Here is a 26,222-nt window from a genome sequence, read left to right on the forward strand (position 1 = left end):
TTGATCTATGGAGACACTTGAGTCTACTCTAACACATATGATTTTGAATCAGTGTGTAATCTAGATGCTGGAAAATATGGAATTGGGATTGGGGACCAACCAAAATATTTCATTAATAATTTCAAGTTGACATCTTTTGGCTTTTCTTTGATAAGACATAATGTGTACATAGTTTTTCAAATGTTAAAGACCTTTCAATTGTTGGCAGTTGTTATTTACAGTATATCATTTCATGTGCTGTGTAGTTTGTTAGTTTTTTCTCTATTTATCAGAATAAAGAAATACAACATACCTGTACAGTGTGATTGTTCTCCTCTATCCAATTGTAAGACTACCAGCACTTTGATTGCAAGCAATCAAGCAATGAAAGGAAAGAATGTTTTTTGAATGTGTCTGATTTGGTTCAATGTTGCTAATTTATTACACATAAAGTTACTTTTACAGATTCTTATATAAGTTGATGAGCCAATTTTAAATACAAGAATTTAAATTAATAAGGGAAATGATTTGCATATATGGTTATAATAAACCGTAAGTAACTTTACAAACATATTTAAAATAGAGAATCAGTAGACCATGCTAAACTTACTTGGGAATTTATAAACTATAATTGCTTACTGAAATGTGTTTTCATCACAAAAGACTTTTATCTGAATAGGAACTATATAATTCAGGGTCAGCCTATAGCATGGCACTATGATGATTAGCACTAGACCTTGCAGATATTGATTTTCAGCAGGTATTGTGGAATCCATGAATATGGTATACGTGAGTAAATGTGACATGAATTGAAAGATGTAGAAAATCCCCTGACCAAAATAATTTAACCACTAACTTGCAACACCTGAAATAACTATTATAACTTCCAGGGACCTTTACCAGGAGTCAATTTAATGGGTATGCACTGTGGTATGTTTTTTGAAAGAAATTGACTTTACAGATTATCATTTCCATTTATTACCATTCAAAAATAATATACCCCTCAGGGACTGGGAGACAGGAGCATGTATTCCAGTGGTGGCTGTGTTGTTCACAAGCATGGGCACTCTTCCCTGCGAACTGGGTTCTTTGGGCAGCCACAGTGAGACTCAAAGCCACTGAGGTCTGAAGTAAGTATGAGAGAGCAAAAATGAGGTCTGTTAGAAAATAGTATATATCTTAGTTTGTTAGGGTCACTATAACAAAATACCTTCGAATGGGTAATTTATGAACAATAGAAATTTATTGCTCACAGGTCTGGAGTCTGGGAAATCCAAATAAAGGCACCAGCAGATCAGATGTCTGGCGAGACACTATTCTTTATATGGTGTTTTCTTGCTGTGTCCTCGCATGTCAGAAGGGATGGTAGGGGCAAGGCAGCTCTCTTTAACCTCTTTTATAAGGGCACTAATCTCATTCATGAGGGCAGAGCCCTCATGACCTAATCACCTTGTAAAGGTGCCATCTCTTCATACTATTGCATTGGTGGTTAGGTTTCAACATATGAATTTTGGGAGAACAGCAATATTCAGACCATAGCAGCATATAAAAAGCTAAACACAAGCTTTCCCTACAATTTTGGTTAGTTGGTCTTACCTATATGTCCATCTCATGTTGGACATCTCCATCTCATTCAGAGAAGAGCTACATTGTGTAGTCACGATCTAGCTTTAGTTTGGCAAAACTTTTACAAGCTTGAAACAGCTTCTGAGACTGTGGCATTTGTGGAAGCATTGTTGTTTTCTGTTGAACACTGTCAATAAACGTTAGAAAGGTAACAGCTGTTCAGCTCCTCTTTTGCCATTGAATTTCATGCTTCCATGTCCAGTTTGTTTTTGTATCCTCACATCCCTAGGACAATAGTTGACATAATGTAGGCATTCAATGCCTTTAGAATGAATATAGTCATTGGTCCCAAGGGTGTGATTTGGTATGGAAATGAGACTTCAGGGACCACATTAGTAGAAGATCAAGTCACTGATCTTGTAATGGATTTCATTTTATGCAAAAATGACTTATCTTTAAGATCATATTTCCTCACTCTGCTTATTTGTCATAAGTGTTTCCAGGGCTCTTCTTGTTCTATTCAAAATTCTCTCTGTACATGATCCCATCCAGTCAAAAGCCTTCAATAACTGCTGATGACACCTATTTGTATGTTTAACTTCATCTAAATTTGCAACTGCCTCCTAAGTCCATCTGAATGTCCTACAGGAAAACTGAGCACATCTAAGGTGAAACACATCACCATCCTCCTTGAGCCTGCTATACCTTCCTGGATGCCAACTTTCGGTTAAGGACAACTATTGTCTAAAAATTCAAGCACAAAATATCAAGATTAACTCTGTACCCTCCTTTTTTACATTGGAATTGTTAATTGGTGTTACCACTAAAATGTCGAATGAATATATCTCCTCTCCTCCTTTTCATCAACACTGCCCTAATTTAGGCTGCATTCCTTCTCTGGATTGGTCTCATGTCTGGTCTGCCTGTCTTTTGTGATTCTGTCTCAATCTTAAACCCCAAATTGTGAAGATATTCTGTTTTCATCTATAAATGCCAGTTATCTTCCTAAAACACAGATTGGATCAAGGCACCTTCTTATAAAACACTGATGGCTGTTTACCTCTTGAGGACAGTCTAAACTCTTGAGCATGGAATTTGAAGCCTTCCACAAATTTACCCTATCTTCCTTTCCTATTTGTTTTGCCACTTTCTACCAAGGACCCTAACTTGTGGGTGCCTGGTACTATTTGAAAGCCAAATCCACTATTTTCATGTTGCTCAGCCTGTCCCACCTGACTGACACATGCTCTCCATCTTTGTTTGACAATACCTATTTAATTGTTCAAGTATCTGGTCACATTCATACTTTCTGTGAAGATTTCCGCTCAGTTGAACTCAAAAAACACATTGTACATGTGTTTATGAGAGCTGTGCTCAAATTTTTGATGTGTTTTATTTATGTGTGTATTTGTGTGTCTGTGTGTATTTGCATGTGTGTGTTTTGATAGATTATAAACTCTTTAAGGGCTTGGAATAGCATATGGTAGGTATCCTTTCCTCACTTAAAATGAATAAATTACTTTAATATCCTAAGAAAGGAACAAAACCAATCAGTGCAAGTGCAGATTGTGGCCAGGTAACAGGGTCCCTTGCCAGCACTCATTTCGACTTTCACCAGTGACTCCTTAAGAACTTTCTGTGTTTGCTAGTCGCATGCCAAAGTGTATATCAAGATGCAATCTCTCAGCTGCAAGAAAGAGCACTGGTGGATCTTCTATTTCTACAGGAGCAGGAAGAACTATTTTTTCCTTATCTTTCAGTGTGGAAAAGGAGCATTTTCAGCATCACCTTCACCATCATCCTCTTCATCATAATTTCTGCTCTGTCTTCTACAAAACACTTTCACAGACCTTATCTCCACTGTTACTACAATCTTGTAAGGTGGAAATGATTATGTTTACCATTGTTATTCCCATTTCATAAGAAAAATAAAGCTCAGAGAGGTTAGGCAATTTTCTAAGATCATGTGTGCTATTTTCATCAGAATATGCTACTGTGGACATCATCACGGGTCTCACTGCGCCTTGGCTATGCTCTGCGTCCTCTCACCACATTCCTCAGCACCTCCCATGGCTCACTCCTTCCTTGGCATGTCTGCTGACTGACCCAGCAGCTCTGATAACCTCAGACTTTCCTGGAACACCACACCTTTCACAAATTGGGCAAGTCCATAATTACATGGCACTAATGTTTCATTTCTATTCCTACAGACAAGCCTAGAATGTTTGTAGAGTTCCCAGGACAGTGCCAGCCTATAATAGTTGGTCAAATAAACCTCGACTAGAATGCCATCCATAAACCTAAACCTCCTTTAAGATACCAGCAGCAGCTTTAAGAAAAGAAAGCCACAGAGACCTTACCTAAAAACCAGGTTACAGGCTGGCTAACAGAACTTAATTGCAACAAAAGACATTTCTTTGATACACCTTTCTTTTTCCTGTTCTGTGCATTGTGAGCCAAAACAAGAACACCATTGTACTTGAAATATGAGAATACTTTAATGAAACTAAAGTGACTAATCTTTTATATATTGTGTGAGTCTTATGACTGGTGTATAATTCAAGTAAAGCAAAATAACACACTCAATATATTTAGTGAGTTGGGAAAAAAGGAAGAGCAATCAGAATGAAAAGGGAAGAGTGGAAGAAACATAAGTTCTTTCTAGATATTTTCAGCACTGCACTCTACCAAGTGAGCCACGGGGCTGGCCTCTTTCTAGATATTTTAAAAACAATATGAAATTTTTTTGCAAGTGCGCCTCTTCAGACAAGACTCATCAATGCTACTAAGAGTCTGATTCTTAGGCTAGAAGGAGCTGTCACAATTTCCACAAGCATAGCGGGGGGGATAAGTGCTATGAATGTGGGTAGAGGGGCCATGGAAGTGTGAAACAGGAATTTCTAAACCAGTCCAGGAAGTTTGGGAAGAATTTCTGGAGAAATAAATGCTTTGGCTCAGACCTGGAGGAATAAGTAGGAGTAGGGGGAATGATGTGGGAAGGAAAGAGGGTTTCAGTGAAGGCAAAGGCATGTTCCAGAACCCAGTAGTGAGGACCCATGAGCTCCTCTGACTGCTGAAAATGCAGGCTTTAGATGCCAGGAGGGCAGTGACAGGTGCACTGGGGAGAAGCAGGCAGCTGGCCACCAAGTGCCATGGACACTGGGATGAAGAGACTGCCTTTGTTCTAAGATTAGTTCAAAAGCAGCAAGTGTTAAGTCCAGAAGGTACAAGAAACTTAAATAACTCAACAATGAAAAAAACAAAAAACACAAATAACTCTCTTTAAAAAATGGGCAACTGATCTGAATAGACATTTCTCAAAAGAAGACATACAAATGGCCAGCAAGTATATGAAAAAATGTTCAACATCATAAATCATCAGGGAAATGTAAATCAAAACCACACTGAGATATCACCTCACCCTAGTTAGAATGGCTAATATCAAAAAGACAAAAAATAACGAATGCTGGTGAGGATGCAGAGAAAAGGGAACTCTTATACATTGTTGGTGGGAATGTAAATTAGTGCATCCATTATGGAAAACAGAATGGAGGTTTCTCAAAAAAACTACAATCAGAACTACCATATGATGCGGCAATCTCACTATTGGGTATTTATACAAAAGAAAATGAAATCGGTATGTTGAATGGATGGATACCTGCACTCCCATGTTTATTGCAGCACTATTCGCAATAGCCAAGATGTGGAATCAACCTAAGTATCCATCAACAGATGACTGAATAAAGAAAATATGGCATATATGCACAAAGGAATAATACTCAGCCATAGAAAAATTCTGTCATTCACAGCAACATGGATGAGCCTGGAGGACATTGTGTTAAGCAAAAGAAGCCAGGCACAGAAAGATAAATACTCCATGATATCACTTATATGTGGAAGCTGAAAGCGTTGATCTCATATAAGTAGAGATTAGAATTGAGGCTGAGAAGGCGAGGGGAGAGGCATGATAGTGAAATGTTGGTTAACTGATTCAAAATTACAGCTAGATAGGAAGAATAATGTCTAGTGTTCTATAGCACTGTAGGGTGACAATAATTAACAATTTACTGTAAAATTTCAAATAGCTAGAGAGAGAATTTTGAATGTTCCCAACACAAAGAAATGACAAATGTTTGAGGTGGTGAATATGCTAATTACCCTTATTTGATAATTACATATTGTATACATGTATCCAAATATCACAGTGTACCCCATAAATATGTACAATTATATGTCAAATAAAATAATGATAATAAAATAAATTTAAAAAATAATGTCTCTGAGGAGGGGATTGACACTCATGTTTGCATTTTTGAAGGACTGTGTTTGCTGATTTGTAGGTATTGGGCTAGAATGTTACAAGACCATTGGCAGGGAGAACTGGACAATGGTTCAGCTGAAAAGTGGCAGTGGTCTGGCCCCGAGGGCAGGTCTTGGGGATAGACAGAGTGAATGAAGTTGACAGATTTGGGATGAGGCCTTACTGGTCAGGACTCTGTGAGTGAATGGATATAGGAGTAAAATAGGAGGACTGCTCAAGATTGAATTTAGCAATCTTTAAACAGCAGTAACATCAGTAGCTGGAGCAGAAAGGATACATACCAGAAGAAAGGCTGGTCTGCAGAGGAATCCATGTAAGGCTACTGGAAGCTTTTATTGCAACGACTCTTTAATTCTTGAGTAAACGCTCCCTTTGAGAATCATATTTAAGCCTGTTAAAAACGCATATATACAGGAACTTTTGTATATAACTTTAAAAAGTACAAAGATTTCTTGTATCCCATCTACAGATCCACCAGGTTAAAAATTCCTGCCACATGTATCTAAGTTAGGGCATTCTGTACAGAAGCCATCCATTGTAGTACAAAGAAAACCAAGTGTGAGAGTCATGGACCTCTAAAGAGGTGCAATTTCTGTGGGACTAGGGCTCTAGAGGTGACAATGTATAATGATCTGTGCCTTTAAACATCCAGAACAGTAGGTAGGGACACACACCCTCACTCCTAACTATTAATCAGTCTTTCTAAACAATAGACTTTGTAGGCAGGAGAAACCAGATATGTTCTTTTGTAAAGTGTGTTTACAGGTAATAATAGCACAGATGTCATTAAGCACACCCAGTCATCTCTTTGTAAATAACCCCCTGGTTCTGTGAATAGACATCTAGTGAATTACTAACTTTTTAGAAAGTCTCTGTTCCTTGGGTTTCTTAGGAAACACCATCTCTAGACGAATCAAAGTCCCTGTGAAGTTTATTGATTCATTTTTCATTGTGATCTCTTTTTTCGCTCTTTCACCTTGAATTCAAATTCTCCTTTAGATTGTACATAAGAGAAGTGAAGTTCTCCAAGTTGGTGGACAACCTGATTCAAGGAGTGTTTCTTTGAGAATCTGAAGAAGATTATAAGAGTCATTCACAAGTTTCTTCCTCTCCAGAACTTGATGAATATTGTTCCCTTACCTTGCTCAGGTGTCTCTACACAGGTCCTGAGCTCCTCAACAAATGATACTGTGTCTTCTGTTTTCGGTGGTTTTTTTGCTAGATGGGGGCATTCCTATTAGGAGTGCGTCAGTGAGGCAAGCAGGTTCTCTGAATGGGTTAAGTTTTCTGGAGAATATAGCCCATGCATCCTGGATGTCTCTCACTAACATTACAAATGATTAGTTTGTTTTATTTCCTCTTTTCCCTTCTGAAAATCTAAGAACCAAGCTGAACCATCAGGCATTTTCCCACTGGCTTTAGTACCATTTCTTTTTCATACTTCTCAGGGTAAAGTCAAACACTGCTTAGATGTCTGAGAGGATGGGCATTTGCCAAAGACTGTTATCTAAACTTTTATCCCCGTGTGTATAATAATTTTATAAAATTCACTATCAATTTACTAGAAAGTTTTGTAAAGAAAACTATTGGGTACATTTCCTGTTGTAACTATCTATATTTGTTGCCTGCTTTTATATTACTTACACAAATCTGGGGTCATTTTATGATACAAAGAACCTAAATCCTGCCCTGCTACACTCCGTCACCCCTTTTTAAAACTTACTTTAATCTTTTTCTCCCATTAATTATATTCTTCTTCCTCTGGATATATTTGTAGTTTGGCCATTCTTTTTTTAAAAAGTACAAGCTTTTCCTTCTGAGTATGTATACATGGGCATAATTTGATAAAAGGAGCTAGTATGAGCACCTGGATTTGATTTTAATTGTACCCAATTAGTGTTAGCTAATAATTTGTTAGGGAGATTCTTTATGAAAAAGGGAAAAGCATGTATCTTTACTTTTAGAAAAAAATATGCTTAAGGCATATTAGTTTAATCTATAGGGATAAAATGAAAGCCAAAAGTTCTTAGGGAGATCAGATAAAATAAATTAACTCAACCTGTATGCCTAATATCAGTATATAGATAAAAATCTTCTGTGGGTGAATTGAACACAGACACACAAAATTATCCTGTATGTAAGTTGCTTCTATGTTCTAAATAATTTGAGAAGACTAAACCTTTCCAGTTTATGAAAAGTGTGAAAGGACTTACCTAGTACTTAATATCTTCTTTTGAAAAATGAGGCCATTGGAATATATCAGTGTGTTCCAAATTGTGAGATGGGACCTATTAGTGGGTTGTTAAAGTAGCTTAGTGAATTGCCACTAGTATTTAAAAAATGAAAATGGATAGAATAGAGAAAGGAAATATGAGTGCATCATTGGTAGTATGGAGAAGTATTTTTTGTGTGTAAAGTTCCTGTTTCAGTTTTGAATATATGTTCTGGATCTCAGTGTAATAATTATTTCTCAGTTGGGGTTGCAAATTTCTCAATAGATGTATGCTAAGTCCTCTTCAGTTCTTTTTTTTTTTTTTTAAATTTTATTTTGTCGATATACAGAGGATACGGAAAATGTGGTACATCTACACAATGGAATACTACTCAGCTATAAAAACGAATGAAATACTGCCATTTGCAACAACATGGATGGACCTTGAGAGAATTATATTAAGTGAAACAAGTCAGGCACAGAAAGAGAAATACCACATGTTCTCACTTATTGGTGGGAGCTAAAAAGTCCTCTTCAGTTCTAACATTCTAAGATACTGTATTGGTCTTTTTCCAAGTTGGGTCTACAGCTAATTTGTAGTTTGCTTTGAATGGGAATCCTGCTACCTTTGCCATGAGATATGTTTGAAACCCTTACTCAACAAGGCTTGCTCCATTCCAGGATGCCTCTATGACAGAGAGAACAGCATTTCATTCACTGTGGCTCATCCTAGGAGTCAGGGAAAGAGACATGCTACCAGTTCCCAAGACAAAGTGCCTCCTCTCTGGCTTTGAGACACCATAATTTGTTGTCACAGCCAGAGGGTGAATGCAATATATGCATACACATTACATTTAATTTTTAAACATCTAATTTGTTTTATAATTATAAAACGGTATTCAAATGGTATAAAATGCATGGCATTAAATGTTTCATTCATATTTTTGTGCATCTCTTGGGTCACTGTGTTGACTCAGGGAAGCAGTGTGTCGTACAAGGCACATGTCAGCTGGCTCACTCTCTACCCTTTTCTATAAGTACTTTAAATCACTTCACAATGCAAGGAAAAATGACTTGTGAAACCAAAGTCTAAAAAGACAGGGGAGGAGCAATCGCAGTGCTGAGTGGTGTCTGTGTATTAAGGACATAGCTCTGGGCTCACCAAGCAGAACGTGGAGCAGCCTGAAGATGAGGTAAACATGCAAACACTAAATTGTACCTTCTTTGAAATGATTTTTGTAGCTGGTGATGACTTGACACTTCTCAGAAAGTATAGGGGAAAGCATTTATTTATAACCAAAGGAAAGGGGCAATGAGCGATGCTTTGATGTGGGGGAAAAGTGGGGGGCGGAGGCACAAATTTAATACAAGGCAGTGTTGTTCTCTTTGCAGCTACTGAGTGAGCTGTTTGATGTTGTGGAGAGCCATTCCTATTGCCAGTTTTTATTGCTAGGTTAAGGTGAGTACTGACAGATGACAGAACTAAAACTGAATGAGTAATCTGTAAATGCTTACAAACATTTAAGGAGAAATTGTGATATACAGTATCAAAATTTAGATCTTCTTTTTCAAGGTTATGTTTCTATCTGGTAAATTAGAGGAAAAGATGCTAGACAGAGAATCAGAAAAATAGTGTGTTAATTGTAAAATTGATGTTTTCTAGCTGTGTGGACTTCAGCAAGTCATGTAACCTTACTAAGCTTACCTCAGTTTGCCCATTTGTAGAATGAATTTGGGGACTGATATTTTTCTTTTCAAATCTATGACTATTCTTTGAGTTAAATCCATATTTCTTAGAAGGAGGAAGAAAGATAATATTATTGAGTAACTTGTCAGAATAGAGGCTTTACAGTCATTGTCATATGTAATGCTCACTCACAACAATGTAAGGTATCTGCTATAATCTCTATTTTATACTTACAGGTTCAGAGAAGTCAAATAAATTACTATATCTGTATCAAAAAGCAAAGTTTATCCTGGAACTTAAGTTTGTCTGATTTAAAATCTCTCCCTTACAAAGATCCATGATTGGCCATTTCAACTGATTATCCCTTAAGCAGAGCAAACATGCTTCTTGGATTCTGTGGATCTAATTAGAATTATCTGGTATAGCCAGAGAATGGTTTTTGATTGTTGGGTGGTCATGTAAGCTACCAGGGAACAGGCTTCTCAAACAGTTGAGTGAGGGGAAGAAAAACCAATGGGTCAGTGTCTCGCAAACTCTCATAAACAGTACTGTGTTTATATTTATTTCTATTTTCTTGTGACTTGAACCCCATTGGACCCCCACTTATCTCCCTCCCCCCAAGTTATATGACATTCTCAGTTATATGAAATTCTAGTCATATGACATTCTAGTCATATGACAACGAGGCAGCAGAGACACACTGATATCTTTAGCTTCTGGGTTGACATGAAGAGAGTGGTATCTTTTCAAGCACGTGGTAAAATTCCTAGTCCCTATGAAATGTCCACTAGCCAGCCAGTCAAATTTTTTAAGCTGGCTCTTCTCTGTGCAGGAATTCTTAAAGCCATTTTATTGGAACCATGCCCCTAGGCTGGGAAAGTTGCTGCAGGGTCTCTGGATATTGGCAAGTCATAATACAAATTAAATCTTTCAGAAGAAAGAATTACGACTTTCCTGTTAATATTCTCGCCCAAATCCAGCAAACATGAGTTTTGCTTTTCATGTGTTTCTTAGGAAACTTACCGTAATGAGTCTCTTTCCCCTTTTAAAACACACAGGAGATCAAGACATTTTTCTCAGATGTCTTGGCTTTCATAGAATGAGGTGCTCCATTTGCAACAACAGCAGAGGAAGAAAGGATCACTACAATTCTATTATCTCAAAGGAAGCCCCTTAAAGTATCTGTAGTGCCAAATAAGATAATAATACAGCTACCAAAAATATAGACTTGCAGCCTCCAACATCCCAAACCCTGACCAGGTGCCCTAAGCACAGCCAGGGACAGGGTGAGGTAAACAAGACTCCCAAGTGTGCAAAATTTAAGGAGGCACTGACTCTCAGGTGTTGGACCTGTACTTGTACTAGTGCAAGTACAAGTGCCTCCTTAAATTTCACGTAAAGAGTAAATTCTTAAAGAGCCCCCCCCCCTCAGGGTCTTGCAAGCACACAGGTGACTAATCAAAATGAGTGCTTCCTTAAATTTTGTGCCCTAGGGTCTTCCCTCATCCTAGTCCCAGCACTAATTCCAGGAGGCTGTAGACCCCACAGTGGCTCTTCAAAATAGCCAGCCATAGGAAAGGGAAATTTAGAATACATTTCCACAGTATCAGGGCCCCTGTTTGCTTATTCCACGTGGCACTGACTTCAGCGCCAGGCACCAGGCAGAAGCAGAAATATTGAGCTTTCTGAGTTATCCTCTAGCTTTATTCTTCCAGATAATGTCCAATGCAAGGGGGATTCAGTGAATGAAGCAAGGAAGGCAGGAATGCCCTTCTTTCTGGAATTTCTCTTTTGCATGGCTTTACAAGCTCCTTTGGAGAGACTCAGAGTTCCTATGCCTTGGTGTGGCTGTGAGCAATACTTGTGGAAGGCACCAGGGTGCAGCAAGCTCTGCCAGCCCTGCAGACCCTAGCACAGGGAGCTCTATGTTCCTTGATAAATATTTGAGTATGATTTCAAAGAAGAAAGTGGAATAATCTAACTTGCTAAGTTATATTTCTTCCCCTTCTTAAAAACATATATAAAGTAATGCTCTCCATCATTTATGCTGATGGTGCTGCTGTGAGGAGATGTGCACTGAGATGTCTTTCCAGTGGTGGGAATGGATTTTGGCTGGAGCATCCTTTCTCTCTCCTTCAGTCCCTTTTCTGTACACTTGCAAGACTCAGCAAGGTCATGATTCTATCTGGATCAAAACTATTACCTTGTCCTCTTTATAATTACCTTGACCAAGTAAAATAACCTAAACCAAAAACAACAATGATAACAACAACACTTACTGCCATACCTGACCACCTACTGTATGCAGGCACTGTCCTGGGAACTCTACAAACATTGCATAATTTAATGATTACACTAATTCTGAAGGGAAGTCATTATTTAAACGCTTTTGCAGAAGAGGAAATAGAGGCCAGGATAACTTAAGTAACTAGTCATAATGTTTGAATGTGGCAAATTCCAAATTCATTTGATTCCAAAATCTGCATTCTTTTTCCTTCCAAAAAGCCCCTCTGTGAGCATTTAGGTTGACAAAATAGAAGTAACTCTTGCCCTAATTTGAAATAAACTGCTGAAGAATGGTGTTTCAACCTATATTTTTGTTGTTGTTGATGTTTGCTTTGTATTCCAGACCCTAGGTAGAGGGATGGGCTCACTCAGTGCAGCAAATGCACAGTTCTGCTTTGATGTCTTTAAAGAAATGAGTTATGACCACACGATTGAGAATCTCTTCTTTTCTCCTGTGGCTCTCCTGTCTGCCCTGGCTGTAGTGCTTTTTGGGGCTAGAGGTGACAGTGCATCTCAGATGGAAAAGGTATGTTACAAACACACTTTTATCCATGTCTAGAAGGCAATTAAGTGATAAGTTCAAACACTGTTGTGTTATGGATATTTCATAGACACCGAACTCTGTAAACACAAGAGACTGTCCACCTTCACTTAAGGTTTCCTAGGAAATTGCTTCTTTAAAAAAGGGTTGTAAAAAGCAAGAGTTCTTATAGCTCTGTTTTAAGGAGCAGGGGAAGAAGAGACATAACAGAGACCTGAATTCAATGATGCACTCAATGAGGACAACCTGTCCAGGGGAATAATTAGGAGTCCCCACCTCCACCCCCACCTGTGCATTTTTAGCTTTTCAGAAGAATTTACAATCTGCACAATTACCTTTCCAAGGAAGTCATCAGTGCTTTAACTCAACTGAGAACTTCAGGTGAGTGGAAGAAATATTTCTTAGTAGGGATCCTTTATCATGACTTAGTCATCTCTCTACTTACTGTAAAGAAAATGATTAACTAGTGGAACAAGTTTTCTCTCAATTTTGGATTTAAACTGGAAATGAATATAGTGATATTTTTAATTACAAGAAAAATTAAATGCAAAGCTTTGTGTTTTCCATTTGTTTCTCTTTTTATGCATTGGAAGAATAGGTCCTGAGTGGCTCAACCATTATAGGTGTTCAGTAAATTCATCTTTGTGGTGATGGAGACATAGTTGAGATCTAGGAAACTGTGGGAATCTTTACAAGTCATCTTGGGATGTGGATACATAGGGTAGAGTCACCTCTTCTTCATCCTCTTTATTCAACATGAGAGACTAGCTAGTGGCTCTGTCTACACTTGCGCATGCTTTGGGTTTTGCAACCAGAAAGACGGCATGGTTCATGGTGCTGAGGGCACAAGTCAGGCAGAGAGTCTGGAGTGGAAATAATTATTTCTCTCTTCTGACAGCCAAGCAGCCTGAGTTAGAAGAGAATCAAAGTTTTCCAATTTTTTCTTCTCTGCTTTCCATAGAGAGTGGAGAAATATCCTTCATATTTTCATTCTCTTAATGATTCTTTTCTAAAACATCCAAAGACTGAGCCAAATGCTCAGAATTCCATGTTCAATAATTGCACTTTCTTTTGATGATGATGATGACGGTGATATTGGAAGTAACATCAGGGGTTGCCAGTTATGTGGTTCCTGGATTATGGAATAATATTATGTTTTAGCATATAGGGGACATCAGGGAATCTCAGAAACAAAAAGACTCATAAAATTCCAAGTCTCTACTTTGTGCTTAAATCTCCATTGTTAACACAGCAGGCAACAGATTGTTCAGTTTCTCTGAAGTCCTCCAATAAGGTAAAACTTAATGGTATGTAGTTTATAACAAACATTCAAACAGCTCTAAATCTTAGAAAGTTTTTCCTCAGAGTTTCCCAAGAGGACTGACTAGAGAGGTCTGGTGCTAGTCCCCTCCCCATAAAAAGAGACAAAAACAACAGACAAACAAAGATATTTTTACTGGAACGACTGAGGAAACACACTGCAGAACACTAGGAGAGTGATGAGATCCTTGTGGAAGAAGGGAACGGCGCCATAGAGAGCAGAGCAGGGCATCCAGCCTCTGCCCCTCTGCAGGGACTGGTTCAGAACCAGGAGGAGAGGAAGTAAGCTGCAAGAGACCCCAGCTGTTCCCACCACCACCACCACAAACGCCAGTGATCCCGCTTCAAGAGAGTCCCCCTATCTTTTCGGGACCCAAGTCCAGTTGGAGAGTAGCTGGGAGTTAGTTATGAGCTAGTCTTACAGTGAGTCTAAGGAGATTAAAATCCCTCCTGCCCTGAGCAGCAGAGACATACCACCTTCTGGGAGTCAAAACCACAGTGGGATTGCACCCTGCCCTGGTCCCAGCGAGTCTGACTCTCTTTGTCTGGAGACCCTGCCTATATTCTATGATGCTCACACAGGCGCTGGCGGGACCAAGGTACAGGCTGCCTGGAGCCTAGGACAGACAGAAAGACCAAGACCCCAGCAACTGAACCCATGAAACATCCCCTCCCCACAGACAAGCGTGCAGGCTTACTGAGCAGAAAAATCTACCAAGGTGCTGCAGTACCCCACATTCTTGGCTTGCCTTGGCTTACATGGGCACTGGCAGGACCACAACCCCAGCTATCTGGACCCTAGACCAGACAGAGGGACTGAGACCCTGGTGTCTAGGTCCATGTGACCTTCCCTGCCCCTCACCTTGAGTGGTCAGGCTGAGTAGACGGGAGGGGATCATCACGTATTATACACAAGTACTGATAGTCAACTCTGTACCCCATAAATATGTATAATCAATTATGTTTCAATTAAAAAATAAATTTAAAAAAAGAATGCTATTTCTCACTTTGAGCTAAAGTTGACCTCTACATAACCATTGCTCCAGTATAATTTTTTCTGTTCTTAAAAGACACATGCACAAAAATTAAGCCCTCTTCTATGTTTATTTTAGCAGAGTTATAATATCTGCCTCTATTTATTGCCTCTTTATCCCACTTCCATACTCGGGAAGCACACAAAACCTATTAAAAACACTCAGCCTTTAAATGTTTGAAGAAAGTTGCAATGTTTTATTTTGATTGTTCTCAATGTTTTATTTCAGCTGCTCATAACTCAACTTAGGAAGCTATGGTTACACCTCATCTAAGTCAATAGTTGCCTTGTGACTATAGGACTGTAGAAAATGTATTAACTAGTAATGAAAAAAATAAAACAAACTATAGGAATCTCAAAAGGATACAATGAGCATCAAATCAGATAATTTTTGTGAAAGTAATTCAAAAGCAAACACCTGTGATATGAATGCAAGTCATCATATTTGTATAATCAGTGAGTAACAAATAATATTTACTGCCTGCAAATGATACCAAAATTATTCATTTAGTCATACAATCATTCTTTCATTCTTTATTCAACAAATATACAAGGGGTTCCTACTATGTTTCACAACTGGTAATGCAGGGATTGACAAAATTGTGACAACACAAATCACCAAGCTTAATGATTTAAAAATACCCTTTTCAGCCTTCAACTTGTAGTCTATTGGAAGCACTGTACAGATGAATGTACATACACCAGCATATGGGTTAATGCCTACTCTCCATTCCTAACACTCTCTAACACTCAGATGCTGCCTAAGAGTACTTAAAAGATTTTGTTTTTCAAACTCACCTTCCTTCTTCAAGATAATATTATTTTCTTTAAATGAGGAGCAAGACTAAGAAACAGATAAGGGAAAGATGGAATAAATAATACAGAGTTTACAAAAATATAAAGGCCATAACATTTACAGCAAGAAAATGGTTTACTACTCCTTTGTCTCTGTCTGGTATTTTGGAGTTGCTTTTGCAAAGCCTTTGAAAATAGTTCTTTGTTTTCCTTTGTAGGTGCTCCATTTGAGTGAATTAACAAGAACTACAAATTCTTCAAATGCAAAGGTACATATTGTTTCTGCTTTATTTTTTACTTCTCTTATGGCAGTCCATCTTTAGTCCATAAGGACTACAAGTTTATGGAAATAAACTATTTATTCCAGATATCCTTTGAATCTAGAAAGTAGATACATACACTCAAACGCCTATTACCTTGCTTTAAAAGTGTTAATTATGTTGAAATTTGAAAACAAAAGGTGACAAAAGGAAAGCTGTCAAAAAAGTTGAGCTGCACACAGTTAGTCTTTAAGAAGAAGGGCTATTCTCGCCCATGAGCAGTAGTGCAGAAGGGAGACTATTCTCAAGACGTTTCATAATGGAATCCCAAAAGCCACCCAGAGAGTAGAAGTGCTCCAAACAGTGCTTAGAATATGAAGAGTGCTCAATAAATATGAACTCTTTTTTTTCTTTTACCAAGGATCAAAAAATATAAATGAATACAGGAAGATTAATCACAAACACAAAAAATATTTTTTGAAAATGTAACTCCATAAAGATTTTTTTTTTCCTGATGTCAACTGTTCTTAAATTAATATGTCACAACAATAATATTATGCACTCTGGGCCGGCTGTTGGAGAAGACAGGATGAGTTTGGACAAGGGCATGGACTGTGACAGGTCGCCCCTCACTCCTGTGAGTGTGATTGTAATATGCTGATGTGGTGCCTGCTCTCCACATATGATCAGATTGTCAAGCTGCACATTTTGGTGGAAGATAAAAATTTCAATATGTGTAAATAGTGGAATGAGTAGTTTTTCATTCTTTTTTTTCTTCCTGAAATAGCATGTCCTAATGCAAACTTGAGAGCCTCTTGTTAACCTTACTAAAGTGCTAGATACCACAACCCCCCTATCTCAAGAATTTTCTAACTGTATCTTAGTGCGCACAAGATACACATTCACACATTCAAGCATTCCTCTCTGAAATCAACAAGTCCAGCAACAGTCATGTTCACATGGCAAGTGGAATTTTTGCAGAAGAAGCCTATCCATTTCTCCCGGTGAGTTAAAATAAAACATATTTTCCTAAGTAAGATATAAATCCTTCCTTTCTGTCTTTATTTAATCTATTCTAGCATTGTTTCTACTCAAAACTGTAGGAAAATAGATATTATAGATAGATAGAAGCTATATAAAGAATATGAAATATATTTTATATGTTTATTTTTATGTCATATGAAAATATAAAAGGGTTTAGAATTCTAAATTTCAGATGTTAATTTTTAGCAATTTTAATAATATTTGACAGGTCCAGGTGAAGAATAAAAAGCATAAATTTTACATAGTTTATGATTAAAAACAACAACAACACTGACTAATTTTTGATATTGGTAATAAAAGGGGAATTGATATGTTAGAACACTAGACTGAGGACACTAATTATTCTAACTCTGATTATCTTAATTATACAGTTATGAATATAGGGTATGATCTCAGGGGCTGAAAAGAAAAAAAAAGTGTTCTTATTGAAATAACATTCTCTAGTAAGTTGTGCATTTGCTTAAATATCTGCCTCAAGCATGACAAAGGTATATAATTTGAATAATTGTGTCTGGTCCTGCATTATGATATTTTACTTATTTCTCCCTGTACTTACATATAATTTCTATAATGTATGGTCTGAATGTATTAAAATCATAATTTATTTGCTATATCTCTTCTTTTTCTATGTTCACTTTACAGAAATATTTAGACTGCATTGAACAATTATACAAACTGAAACCTGAAAATTTAGATTTTAAAAATAATATAGAAGAAGCCAGAATGCATATTAACTCATGGGCTGAAAACAAGACAAAAGGGAAGAAGAAAGCTAAGATTTCTAATCCTTGTCCTCCTCTTCCTTCTCCTTCTTTTCGGGGTGTAACTTGCGTTCAGAAAATACTCAGATCATGAGGAGTGAGGATACTTGGCCAGTTTTGACAAATACACATCAAGACAAGACATTCCCAACAGCCCACAGAGTATCTCTTTGCTTGTTTCAATCAACCATTTCCAAGCAACTACTGATCTAATTTCTATTATCACAGATTAGTTTTGCTTATTCTAAAACTTCAAGTTAATGGAATGGTATAGCGTGTGCTTTTTTGTGTCCTTTTTTATACTGAGCCTATTAATTTTGGAATTAACTTATGCTGTTGAGCATTTCAGTGGTGCACCTCTTTTTACTGCTTTGTATATACCACAATTTTTTTGTTGCATGAATATATCATACTTCGTTTATCTATTCTCCTGTTGATTAGCTTCTGGGTTGTTTTCAATTTGGAGATACTAAATAATGCTGCTATGAACATTCTTGTAAAAGGCTTTTTATCTCCACATGTTTTCACTACTGCTGGATAACAATCTAGCAGTGGAATTGCTAGGTCAAAGGGTACATGTAAATGTACATGGTAGAAATTGTGCTAGATTTTCTCAGAAAATTTTTATTGTTCTTTTTTTTAACATTTGAGTTTTGCTCCATCTGGAATCCAAATTATTGTCATTGTAAGTATTTTACTGAAGGTAGAGAGACAAAGACATATTAACAGTGTAACATTTATTAATAGTATGATGAGAAAACTTTATCCACCATTTTGTACGTTGCCATTCAATAGGCAGATGGGTTATCTACTCACTCTTTTTAATTCTGTGTTTTACATTAGTCATTTATTAAAGTACTGTGAATACATATTTGCTCAAAAGTCTTTTTGGTTCATCTGTAGATACTGAGCATCAGTTAGTTATACCAGTTCAAAAATAAAAGTAAAATTAGTAAAAATAATTAATATTTTATGGCTGATCAGGTCTGATCTTACTCTGTTTCTCTTCCCAAAGGTGAAATCAAGGGCCTATTATCACCCAACAGCCTCACATCTTCCGATCAGTTGGTGTTGATCAATGTCATGTCCTTCAGAGGGAACTGGAAAAAAGCATTTCTGAAAGACCAAACCAAACCAATGGCTTTCAGGTTGGATGAGGTAGTCTTATGGCTTAATTTGTTTTTCTGTTAAAGGTAATCCTAAAAAATTTTGGCCTTAAAGTATGTTAAATTCTTCTTTGTTTTTTAAAATTCCTCCCTTTAATTATTATTATTATTATTTTTGGTGTCTGGCTAGTACAGGGAACTGAACCCTTGACCTTGGTTTTACAAGGCTGTTCTCTAACCAACTGAGCTAAGCAGCCAGCTCAAATTATTTCTTGCTTTAGATAGACAAATTAACTTCCGTGTGACTTTCCTAGCTCCACACTCAATATCAGAGCAGGTTTCGATGTATAACATATTTATTTTGTTGTCGAAGCTTTCTTTTAAATTCTCCACAGTAATTCCCTTCTAGAAAAGTAGAGATGCTGTTTTTAGCAATACAGTTGTACAATTAAACACTGGCGTAAAAGATAGACCTTGAAAGTATTTAAAATAGGTTGGGGTTAGGACTCAGTTTAAACCACTGTTAAGCAACTCAATTATTGCAAACTAGAAATAAAGTCAGGTAATGGGAAATAACTCCAATAGACAAATCAAGGAACTAACAGGCAGGCCATTTGTAAAATGGGTATGATCTTAAGAAGCAAAGCACAATGGATAAATGAGGTTCACAGTCACATAGAAGGTTCCAGGTTTGCTACTCTTCTACCACCTTCAGTCTTCACAACTTCTTTTCTTAGTGCCCAGTAAGTGTCCCAAATATCAGGTCACATCCAAAATAGGACACATTATTTAATAAGAAAAGATTTGTATATAATAACTAAATTACTATGTATTTACTCCAGTCCACCAAGAAATGTTTGAAATTGCAGGTAAATTAAAAATTTGTTCACATCAAGTATAAAAATAATGACTATATTTTTAATAAATCCTTTTCTTGTAAAATAAATAGCGAATGACTTTAAGGAGAAACATAAACCTCGAGCCAAACACATTATTCATATCTGGAAGTATCTTGTAAGGTCTTTCAAAAGAATATTGCCATCCTATTTTGAGGTTATAAAATAAATAGTGAAAATACAGATGTACTTTTTAAAAATGTAGACTCCTGGAGATTCTGATTTACAAGAAGGGGGGGGGTTGAGTATACTTATTTTTAAATAGCCTCTCCAGGTCCTTCCAAAGGTCAGCCCAGTTGGGGAATCACAGTACAGTATATAGAAAATGGAATGAATATTTTAGAAGGATTCGTAAAGAGATACTTAAAAGTGTAAGCATTCACCACAGCAAACAGATTTGCTAGAAGAAAGAATTAAAGCAGAATCTTTTATTTCACAGTAAAATTTCATCCATTTGGTTTACATACACAACGCAGGCATCTTTAACCTGTTAGCTAGCATTTCAAAGAGGAAAACATAAAATATGGTTAAGGTCATGACTAAATTTCCTCAAAGTAGCCTCATTATGAGAAACTCACCTAGCACTTTGTTATATTCTTAGCTATTTTGTAACTCTAAAAAATGATCAGAATCGTCTCAGTGCTGGAGATTAGCTCAGATTAGTCAGATTTTACTTGAACTGGAGAGATTTCAAATTATGTTCTTGAAAGGACCTCTGTGACCTTTAATAATGGTTATCCTGATAAGTTCTTATGGTGTGAGTATTTCTCAGCCCTTTGAAGTGAGTGAATTGCTTTTGGGAATCAAAAAAGTACATGCCAATAAGAATAATACATTGGGAGACATAAAAACTTTGTATTCGATAGGGGCTTTGTTTAGGATTCTCTCTCCTCCCTGTTCCTCCTTGCCACCCCCCCCCACTTTAAATCATCTCAGTAATTATCAACCATAGATATTTCTGTGGAAAGATGGATAGGTTTTTTTTTCATCCACTGTAGGCAATTTCAGAGAATGGATATAAAGATAAATATTCCATGCCTTAAATAGAAAAAGAAAAAGATTGGCTTTGACATTTCACTGCTTTTGCTTTCGTAGTCTCAGAGCAAAACTGTGCAGATGATGTGGCTGCAAGGCCACTTTAGACTGGGCACCATTAAGGAGCCTCCCATCCAGGTCCTTGAGATGCCTGACTCAGAGGATCACCTGAGTATGGTCATTGTCCTCCCCAGCAAGGACTTCAGCCTGGGACAGGTAAACCACTGAGTCTCTGCACCCATAGCCACAAGGAAAAAGACTCTGTGCTTGAGAATGGCATATGTAGAAAGCTTGAGGATTAAAATAAATGCTCACAATAGTACTTAATGCAATGTCAGGTCCATCAAAAAAAAAAAAAAGAAAAGAAAAGAAAAGTAGAACTCCTAAAGTAAATGCCCCCACACTAGAATTTGTTGCTTGTACTCTTAAAAGTTTTAGGTGTTCAAAGTATAGTCACATGCATTTCCTTATTTGCTCCTCACAGGTTTTGTTGTTGTTGTTTTAAGTGCACTTTTTACATACAAGTATTGCACATCGGTACCTCCTTTAGACCTGCCACCAACCAACTTTATCTATTTCTAATACCAAAAGCCAAAATGTAGACTCAACACTCAGTCTTTGCCCTTTGCTTGTTTCTCTGGCATGTTCCTGAGTCTCACGTGGACACATCTATTCCACAGTGTGTTCTTGCTCTGGGAATTGGGATAGATATAACAACTCCTCAGCAGCTTTCTTTAAATCCCTGTCTTTCCTCTTTTATTTTGCTTTGTGTGCTCCTCTCTAGCTCTGCATTTCTCACCCCTGCTTCTCTCCTGCTGAGGACCTCTTATCCTCCCCTTCCCCTTTTTTCCATCCTTGGTGGCAGGGGTGCCCGCTGATTCTATGAGGCAGTGAGGCAGGTACTAACAGCCCATTTGACAGAGGGAGAAACCTGAAGACCAGGCTATTATATGATACAATCAGGTTTTCATAGCATTCACCATATACCATGGCATCTCAGAGCTCTGGTCTCTGGCTTCTCAGTCCCCTGCAGGCTTGGTGTTACATGTTTATTCAGGGTCACTAAGACCATGGCTGAAAAATCAAAGTCTTAGCTCTTATGCATAATTAGGTGTATTTGTATATAAACAAATAAACAAATGTAGAAATAATATGATTACTATATGCTATGAAGAAAAATAGGGGATGGAAATGGGACAGTGACAGCGTTTGGAAAGGACATATTTTATATAGGACTATCAGGGAAAACCTCTTCTATGAAGTGAGATATGAGTTATTATGCCTGATTAATAATGATTAATATTGAATATTATTACTACTCACTGCTTCCTTGCCCATGGTTAGACAGTGTAGGAGCTCTGCATTTGCTGGTAGCAGAAGTGAAACCTGACAACAATATTGCCACAAAATCACTGTAGGTCCATGGGTCACGCATTTAACTTCTCCAAGCCTCGTTCTAATCACATAATGCAGAGGTTAAAGTAGATGGTTTCTAGAGTTCCTTTTAGTTTTTAAATTTGATAATCTTATGAAAAATTAATAAAATGGATTTATCGAATATAACCTACATAATTACATTATCAACTCTTTGTAGTTGCACTTTAGGCATGAAAATGGAGCATTTTAGAACAACGTTAAGATCTCTGAAAAGTGGGCAAATTCTGAAGTGCAATTACAGTGTGATAAAATAATTTTAGAGAGGAAAGAATGGAGGGGAGATGAGTCTAGATCTTTATAGCCAGCTAATTTTCTCACGTTAGAATTCCTAACATTAATTCACCACTGTGGATGAGGACAGTTGTCCCTGGTTTCGTCAGTGATTATGAGTTGAAAGTGGTTACTCAATGATATATGGTGAATGCAAATTCCGTGCAACTAGCTCTTTTCTTTTTCTTTTTTGCTCGATTTTGCATTGGCTAGTGTCTAACATGCCTACCTCCCAGTAGATTCCATCCCCCAAACAGTCTAAATGAGTCACTGAAAATATGAACCTCCTCACAGTAAGGACAAACAATGAGGAAAAGCCAGAAAAGATTTTGTGTGGTGAATGAGGAAGAATAGAGCAGTGATTTCAGGAGTATGTTCACTGTATTAAAATATTTGGTTGCCATATGGAAGAAGGAATGGAATAATTTTGTATGGCTCCTAGAGGGGAAACTAAAACTAATAGGAAGAAATTACTGGGAAGATTTCTGTTCAAAGTGGGAAAGCTGTTCTTTGTAGGCTGAGCTGTGTCACTCTAGAGCCAGGCTTTTACAGAGGTTTTTATAAGAAGTAGCCACTGATGTAAGGACTTCTCAGGTACATGCTGCATTGGGTTACAAATGCTGGAGAGGAGCTCCTCTAAGGTCTCTTTCAAGTTTAAGAGTTTTTGATTCTAATCATCTGGAAATGTTACTTGGATATAAATTCAGTCTGTATGGATACTTAACTAATGAGGATTTTGGTTTGAGTTGAGGTAGAAAGTTATATTGGTCAGTCTAGAATTATAATTTATGTTTTCAGAATTGAAGGATCTCATATTCCAAAAATGTCTGTTAATGTGGCCAGTAGAAAAGGGTAGGCACTTCTATAAAGTATACAATAATAATACATAAGTTGTGCAAGTTATAGAGAGATCATAAGAGGGAGAAAAGGAGAAATTCCCCATGATGGTTTTTTTCCAGGTGACTCCTTAGATGGTGTTCCAAGGCATAGATTCGAGGGCTACATGCTTCAATTACAATTCTTTGCACATGGCTGCATTTTCTCCACTTAACCTGACATATGAGGCATAATGCTTAGAATCTGGTTTCTAAAATGATAAGAAGTAGCTTTACCTGTTCATAATGTCACATCCAGCTCTCAGGATTTTTCCTTGGTATATTTTATTTTCTAAATAAAATTCATTTGTTTTTTGCTTCCTGCTTTCTTTCCAATAGATTATCAAGGAAATCACTTATGAGGAACTAAAAAACTGGATAGATCCAGCCATCATGAAAGACACAGCTGTGGATCTGTACCTGCCTCAGCTCAGACTTGATGAGTGTCATGAAGATCTAACTTCCATATTGTCAGCTTTGGGGATGGCTGATGTCTTTGACCACTCAAGGGCTGACTTGTCTGGCGTAACCACAGGAGGACGCCTTGTGGTCTCCAAGATAATCCAGAAGGCCATGGTAGAGGTTACTGAGGATGGTTCAGAGTCAGCACCTACCAACCACACAAGCGAAGTTGAAAATCCTGAAATCTTCAAGGTGGATCATCCCTTTCTCTTCTTTATCCTACACCAGAAAACCAAGATGATTCTTTTCTATGGCAGAGTCTCCACCCCTTAAGGAAGGGAATACATTTATATTCAAACAACTTTCTGGTTCTTCAAATTAGCTGGAGTTTATGAGATTGCAGTATTCATTTAATGTAGGTGCGACTGCAAGGGATAGACCATGCTTCTTAGCAATGTTTTCCTTTCACCTGTGTCCTATAGAATATTCACCCCATTTCTCCTTGGTTCAGTTTACACTGGTTAAAGTTATAGCATGACATTCACTATACTCACTTCAAAGTTAAGATCAACATCTCTTCTTTCTTAGGCAGCTTGTAACTTACTCAGAACCCCATTCATGGTTTATCGAAACTCAGAATGCTTTTTTCCAAAGAAACAATCTTATTTGGTGTGATTAATTTACCAAGTTAGTGTGCAAAAACGTGTTTATCTCACCTGAAGCTGAGCTAATGATATTAGTAAGAGGAGCTAACCTTCATTGGGTGTATGCTGTGAGCCAAGCACTCTGCTAAGCGTGTGACTTGAAAGACCCACTTTAATTCTCACCAAAACCCTGATAGACACTAATTACTGTTTTCCTAATTTTAAAGATGGAAAACTGAGACTTAGATTCAGTAATTTAACACACAAGTGGAAAGTGACAAGAATGGATTTTCAAACCCAGAAGTTTTGATATAAGATCTCAACTCTTGATCACGATCCAGCCCTGTCTTATTTACAAGTCTTCATTCGGAATCACAGAGCCAGGGCCTCTATGGTAGAAGATGAAAACAGAGAGAAAAAAAGAAGAGAGAAGAGAGTTGTTTTCCTTTTCTGTGTATATGATCAGGCACTGTTTAGACATAACACTTGTGGAACATTTTCAAGTTTACCATAGTTTCATGCTTGAAATAATTTAATAGGCAAAACATGTTTTTATTTTTAGCTCATTCTTTTTCCTGTGCTCATCTCTTCACTTCTTAATTTCCACTTTCTTGTCATCAAGCTCTTCTTTTTCCCTGCCTGCGGGTGCTCACAGTCTTAAGTCCCTCTCCAGGGGATCCCATTGAGAACATGATGGAAAAAACACTGAATTTGGTGTCAGCAGATCTAAGTTGAAATCTTGACTCCACTTCATAGTTGACAAATCTGAAAAGGCAGTAACCTCTTAGAGCTCAAACTCCTCCTCTGCAACACAGACAATCCAATACTGTCCCCTTCACAAAGCTGCTGGGAGAAGCAAAAGTTGACATAAAAGAAAATGCTCGATAAGTTGTTAACTTTATAATTACATGCTGCCCAAACATGCACCTGTCTAGGAGCACTGCACAAGGAGCCCAAAGGATTTTTTGGGTCATCCCATCTCTCCATCCTATCTCTCTTTATGGGATGAATTTTACTGCTGCTTCATGTTGTCTAGAGGCCTTATTATCTAATGTTAATTACTTACTCTTGTGATATAATTTAGCAGTCATTCTGCATTTCTGGTGGTTTTATCTGGTGGGAATGATTCAGAGAGGCAGTTTTGATTGTCTCACATTTTTAAAATTTGAATTGTACCTCTATTTTTAAGTAGATTGGGGACAAAGTCCAACTCACAACTAATTCAATCTCTTTGCTTATGTCAGAACTTTAAAAAAATTTTTCCATTCAACTTTAAGTTTACTGATACAATAAATTTAATATTAACCACTCCCTTCACTCATTTGATTGGTCTCTTTTGTCAGGTGAATCATTCCAGTGATGCCTGTTCAGTGTCATAAGATTGTTTCTCAATTCCCTCTGCCTCACAAATTAGATTTTAATAGCTTTAGGTGGGATATAGCAATTATATTTTGACAGAACTGAAAAAAAACCTGTAATGTCTAACTACTTAGGAAATATTGGTAATATTATACTATTAAACATTTACTAGGTGCCTACAGTATTTCTCATTGAGTAACTTTTCGTGCCCTATGCTATACAAGTGACTTGGTACACCCTAATAATACATTCTCAGAATTTGTTGGAACAACATCTGAGTCACCATAGTTTCCAAAATAAGTACTTCCAGAAGCAGCCAAGAAGATACAAAAAGATTATTAATGAAGGCCAAGCCAAGGAAAGAAAAAAAAATGGAAGACAAAAGCCAGGGGA

General features: G+C 37.3%; 1 protein-coding gene across 1 annotated transcript; it reads left to right on the forward strand.

Annotated features, from left to right (window-relative positions):
• Nucleotides 1–12,409: 12,409 nt before the first annotated feature.
• Nucleotides 12,410–24,159, forward strand: LOC134361690 (serpin B7-like). Its single transcript, XM_063076692.1, has 4 exons — nt 12,410–12,577; nt 16,885–17,004; nt 20,903–21,058; nt 23,764–24,159. The coding sequence occupies exons 1-4, from the start codon at nt 12,410–12,412 to the stop codon at nt 24,157–24,159; spliced, it is 840 nt and encodes a 279-aa protein (XP_062932762.1).
• The last annotated feature ends 2,063 nt before the right edge of the window (nt 24,160–26,222 follow it).

The sequence above is a fragment of the Cynocephalus volans genome, chromosome 13 (genome assembly GCF_027409185.1).
Source record: "Cynocephalus volans isolate mCynVol1 chromosome 13, mCynVol1.pri, whole genome shotgun sequence".
Taxonomy (NCBI): domain Eukaryota; kingdom Metazoa; phylum Chordata; class Mammalia; order Dermoptera; family Cynocephalidae; genus Cynocephalus; species Cynocephalus volans.

Coding starts and splice junctions, on each gene's coding strand:
- LOC134361690 (XM_063076692.1), top strand. CDS start 12,410: ATGGGCTCACTCAGTGCAGCAAATGCACAGTTCTGCTTTGATGTCTTT. Junction 17,005..20,902: donor AAGCCTATCCATTTCTCCCG/GTGAGTTAAAAT, acceptor TTGCTTTCGTAG/TCTCAGAGCAAAACTGTGCA. Junction 21,059..23,763: donor AGGACTTCAGCCTGGGACAG/GTAAACCACTGA, acceptor TCTTTCCAATAG/ATTATCAAGGAAATCACTTA.